Genomic DNA, 6,000 nt, shown 5'->3' on the forward strand with positions numbered 1-6,000 from the left:
CCCACATGTCTGCTGTTCATATCAGCAGACATATGTAGGGATCACCACTGGCTCACCGAAGCAGCTGGTGGGGATTACCATGACGTGACCGATGACTTACCATGAACTGGTTAAGGGCATAAAAATTCAAAGTTAGAATTATGCTAAATTTTTGCCATATTTCCGATTTGTTTTCACAAATGCAAAAAATATTGCACCAAGTTTACCGCTAACATGAAGTACAATATGTCATGAAAAAAAAATTTCACAATCACCAGGATTTGTTGAAGCGTTCCAGAGTTATAACCTCATAAATTGACACTGGTAAAAATTGAAATTAATGATCATGAAGGTGAAAACAGGCTGCGGGGTGAAGAGGTTAAAACAGAAAGCGATACCACAGAAAATAGTTAATAGCATTTACCATATTTCTATTTTACGTCTGATGTTGATTAAATTACTTTGGAAGTGACTTGGCGGGACCTACAGCATAGAAAATTGTAGTATCAAAACCACATACATATATTAACCCTTAAATTGTGTAATAATAATTGCCAAGGAAACTTATCAGACCTTAATGATTAATCGTCAAACACATTGTGTCTCGGGTACTGCTATGTAAGACTATGGCCACTCTCTCCAAGATGTAAAAAGATCAATGAATAGAAGGTGAAGATGATGTGGAAAACTGTTCCAATGAGAGCAGAGACAATGAATGATTTGCGAGATGTCTGCACCTGTGGCTTTGTTTTGGGGGCCCAGGTGCTTGAGAAAGGGGGAAAAAAAATTGTATTAATCTTGTTTTCATGTATTTTGCAACTGCTCCTGAATCGAACAGTTTCCTATTGTTTGGGGCACATGTCAGGGCTCCGAAGGGTTGGAACGCTATTTGGCTGTTGGAACAGAACACAGATTATGTTGGAAAAGTTTGTGGGCACAATTTGTAAAACCCTAGAACAGAAGAAAAAAAAACAAAGTGACTCCATTTTCCTCAGTGTAGTGACTATTTTGACCCCAAAGGCATTTTCTGGAAATTAACACGTAGTGGATGTTGCAGAGAGAAGACTGCAAATATGCCATTTTAGAGCTCAATGTATAGTGCCCAGCTTGTACTTCTAGAGACACACAAACCGTAGACAGCAATGCTAAATATGTGAAAAATAAGTGTTTGGGCACCCTGCAATGTTCAGAAGAGACAGAAACATTTAGCATTGAGAGCACAGACTTTACCAAACTGGTTTATGGAAACTATGCTGCTTTTTAATTTTCTTTCCGCTGCTAGTAATGTGGAAACGTACTGATTTTCCATGTACAAATGATGGAGGGAAGTAGGGGCTTGTTTTTTTGTGGGGGCAGAGTAGAATTTTTTATTGTTATCATTTTGGCTTGTGTAACTTTTTTTGATGAATTATTCGGCCAATATTTGGGAGGCAGAATGAACAAAAAGGGTTGAACATCATGCTCTTGTGGTTCCTGCTATGAGATCTACTGTTGGATTGTGTACTGCTTTTATCTTAATTGACTTGTGCTAGTTTAATATCCTAATTTCTATGGCTAGTTTAGAATTTTTTTTATAAAAAATATAATTTAAGGTTACTTTACTAAAAAATAATCTTTTATTCTTTTCAGATTACTGGTTAACGAGATCCGAGGGAAAACTGACATCTGCAATTTGTAAATCAGATTCAGATGACCTTATGGACATACAAGATATTTCTGAAGTATCTGCCAATATTCCAGATATCTCATCATCCCTATGCAGAAATAATCTGTTATCTGATCCTATTAAACAGGTCCTACCTTCTGATTCATCACAGACTATTGAGAAAAATAAAAGTTATAAAAGGGGAGGTAAAAATCAACCTGCTCTTACAGCAAAAGAGCAATTTCCAAGTGGAGAGAAGCCGTATTCATGTTCAGAATGTGGGAAATGTTTTGCAGAAAAATCACATCTTGGTAGACATATGAGAACGCACACAGGGGACACGCCTTTTTCATGTTCAGAATGTTTGAAATGTTTTGCAGAAAAATCACATCTTGGTAGACATATGAGAACGCACACAGGGGAGAGGCCTTTTTCATGTTCAGAATGTGGGAAATGTTTCGCAGAAAAATCAAAGCTTGTTAATCACCAGAAAATACATACAGGGGTGAAGCCATTTTCATGTTCAGAATGTGGGAAGTGTTTTGTAGGAAAATCAGATCTTGTTAAGCACCAGAAAATACATACAGGGGTGAAGCCATATTCATGTTCAGAATGTGGGAAATGTTTTGTACGTAAATTAACACTTGTTCAGCACCAGAAAATACATACAGGGGTGAGGCCTTTTTCATGTTCAGAATGTGGGAAATCTTTTGTAATGAAATCACATCTTGTTGAGCACCAGAGAATACATACAGAGGTGAAGTCTTTTTCATGTTCAGAATGTGGGAAGTGTTTTGTAGGAAAATCAGATCTTGTAAAGCACCAGAAAATACATACAGGGGTGAAGCCATTTTCATGTTCAGAATGTGGGAAATGTTTTGCAAAGAAATCCTATCTCACTATACATCAGAAAAATCACACAGGGGAGAATCCGTATTCATGTTCAGAATGTGGGAAATGTTTTGCAGATAAATCTATTTTTGTCAGACATCAAAGAACTCACACAGGGGAGAAGCCATATTCATGTCCAGAATGTGGGAAATGTTTTGCAGATAAATCCTATCTAATTATACATCAGAAACATCACACAGGGGAGATGCCATATTCATGTTCAGAATGTGGGAAATGTTTTGTACGTAAATTAACACTTGTTCAGCACCAGAAAATACATACAGGGGTGAGGCCTTTTTCATGTTCAGAATGTGGGAAATCTTTTGTAATGAAATCACATCTTGTTGAGCACCAGAGAATACATACAGAGGTGAAGTCTTTTTCATGTTCAGAATGTGGGAAATGTTTTGTACGTAAACCATATTTTGTTAAGCACCAGAAAACACATACAGGGGAGAAGCCTTTTTCATGTTCAGAATGTGGGAAATATTTTTCACAAAAATCAGAAGTGCTTGAACACCAAAAAATTCACCAGAGTTTTTAGAACCATATTCATGCTAAGGATGTGAGAAATGTTTTAGTCAGAAATCACTTTTAGTTGTCTATCTGAAAACTCACAGAGGACAAGCCCTTTTTATGTTCAGGATGTAGAAATTGTTTTATCCACAAATGCCATCTTCTTGTACATAAATTAGTATTTGATCCCTTGCTGATTTTGTAAGTTTGCCCACTGATAAAGACATGAACAGTCTATAATTTTAAGGGTAAGTTCATTTTAACAGTGAGAGAATATCCAAAATAAAATCCAGAAAATCACATTGTATGACTGTATATGCAATTTGCAAAGAGAAATACGTTTTTGATCCCTTTGGCAAACAAGGCTTAATACTTGGTGGCAAAACCCTTGTTGGCGAGCACAGCAGTCAGACCTTTTTTGTAGTTGATGATGAGGTTTATGCACATGTCAGGAGGAATTTTGGTGTACTCTTCTTTGCTGATCATCTTTAAATCTTTAAGATTTTGAGGCTGTCGCTTGGCAACTCGGCGCTTCATCACCCTCCATATGTTTTCTATGAAATTAAGGTCTAGAGACTGGCTGGCCACTCCATGACCTTTAATGTGCTTCTTTTTGAACCACTCCTTTGTTACCTTGGCTGTATGTTTTGGGTCATTGTCATGCTGGAAGACTCAGACACGACCCATTTTTAATGTGCTGGCGGAGGGGAGGAGATTGTCACTTAGGGTATTATGGTCCATTGTCCCATTGATGCGGTGAAGTAGTCCTGTGTCCTTAGCAGAGAAATACCCCCAAAACAATGTTTCAACCTTCATGCTTGACAGTGGGGATGGTGTTCTTTGGGTAATAGCCAGCATTTCTCTTCCTTCAAGCACGGCAAGTTGAGTTAATGCCAAAGAGCTTAATTTTTATCTCATCTGACCACAGCACATTCTCAAAATAACTCTGAGTCATCCATGTGTTCACTGACAAATGTCAAATGTGCCATCTTCAGCATTGGGACTTTGCGGGCACTGCAGGATTTTAAGCCATTACAGCGTAATGTGTTACCATGGCTTTCTTGGGGACAGTGGTCCCAGCTGCCTTGAGATCATTAACAAATTCCCCTGTGTAGTTTTAGGCTGATCTCTCATCTACCTCATGATTAACGATACCTCATGAGGTGACATTTTGCATGGAGCCCCAGATTGATGTCGACTGACATCATTTTGTATTTCTTCCATTTTCTTACTATTGTACCAACAGTTGTCTCCTTCTCCGCCAACATCTTACTTATTGTTTTGTAGCCTATTCCAGCCTTGTGCAGGTCTATGATCTTGTCCCTGACATCTTTAGAAGGCTCTTTGGTCTTGCCCATGGCATAGAGGTTAAAGTGTGACTAATTAATTGAGTGTGTGGACAGGAGTCTTTATACAGGTGACAATTTAAGACAGCTGTCTTTAATCCAGGTAACCAGTTGATTAGGAGCATGTAACTGGTCTAACTAGAAACCAGAACTCTTAATGGTTGGTAGGGGACCAAATACTTATTTCTGTCTGCAAAATGCAAATTTATACAATGTGATTTATTGGATTTTATTTTTGATATTCTATCTTTCACTGTTAAAATTAACCTACCCTTTAAAATTATAGAATGTTCATGTATTTGTCAGTGGGCAAATTTACAAAATAAGCAAGGGATCAAATACTTATTTCCTTCACTGTACATCACAAATTTCACATGGGGAGAAGCCACATAGAAAATAAGTGTTTTACTTGAAATTTATATTTTGTTGGGACACCAAGAAAATCTCATATGGAGAGAAACCATATATTATGACAAACTGTATAAGAAAACAAGAAAGAGAGTGAAAGTAAATACAAAAGGGAAAACAATCTTAAACTTACATTAGAATTAAAAATACAAGCAGTTACTAATAGACATGTGTTATCTAAAAAAGAAAATAAAAAGCAATATTCTATGTGCATTGAATATTTCACATTGTATATTTATATATTCAATATATATATGGAAAAAGGTATTGCTTACCCCGCTCCTGAAATCCCCCAAATACCCAACATTTCCTCCTCCCGCTTCTTCCTTACACCCAATCTCAGTGATCTGCCATTCATTACAGTATGTTTTAAGTCACAATCTCTGTGTGAAAAGTTCTTTTTGTTTTTAAGTTACAGTAATAAATATGTTCATATTGCAAATTACTATTAATCTACATGATCCATTCCTTCTTTGTAATTCCTTGAGTACAAACACACATTTGTCCGGAGTCCTCTGAGATTGTAAAATTGCATGTATACCAGTGACGTAAGACAATGAATGGCTAAAACCACAGCTCGCTGCTTCACCTGCAGAACCCAAGATAAACTGCTCTCAAAGAACACAAAAAAGAAGGAACTTTATATTCCAAAATCTCACTTTGGAAGATGCCAGTATCATGCCTGAAAGGTGAGAAATGTTTTACTTGTAAATCCTATTTTGTTTACGAGCAACAAAATCACGAGGAGAAACTGTAATATATTTTCATAGTAACGACAAATAAGTAAACTAGAAATTTAGATCTTATATTACAAATAATAGTACATGCAGTTAAAAATAGACATGTTATCTAAAAAGAAAATAAACACCAATATTCCATGTGCATTCAATATTTCACATTATTTATATACAGTAGTTTGCCCCCTTCCTGATTTCTTGTTCTTTTGCCTGACTTGTTGAGGTTTACACTGCTTTGCTGATTTGCAAGGGGGTGATGTTGAAGAAAGATGCCCAAGGTCCTCAGGTGCCAACTCTTTATTTTTACACTTTAGAGACGCATTCAACGTCAGGTATTTGAAAGCAGTCACATGGGGAGGGGGCGCTGTATGACCACAACTAATCAGAGGCGCTGGTGGTTGGGGGAATCAATGCATATGTATGAAGGATAATGATCGGCCCCGGAAGTAGTGTATCAGCCGCATGTGAGACTGGTAAG

General features: G+C 37.1%; 1 protein-coding gene across 1 annotated transcript in view; it reads left to right on the forward strand.

The window, feature by feature from the left end:
- LOC142312185 (uncharacterized) overlaps positions 1 to 5,230 on the forward strand; it is an 85,431-nt gene extending 80,201 nt beyond the window's left edge. Inside the window, exon 9 of the mRNA XM_075351087.1 lies at positions 1,609 to 5,230. Coding sequence (XP_075207202.1) covers positions 1,609 to 3,059 — 1,451 coding nt within the window. The 3' untranslated portion in view covers positions 3,060 to 5,230. The remainder of the gene's footprint in view (positions 1 to 1,608) is intronic.
- Positions 5,231 to 6,000: the final 770 nt, after the last annotated feature.

The sequence above is a fragment of the Anomaloglossus baeobatrachus genome, chromosome 5, assembly GCF_048569485.1.
Source record: "Anomaloglossus baeobatrachus isolate aAnoBae1 chromosome 5, aAnoBae1.hap1, whole genome shotgun sequence".
Taxonomy (NCBI): Eukaryota; Metazoa; Chordata; class Amphibia; order Anura; family Aromobatidae; genus Anomaloglossus; species Anomaloglossus baeobatrachus.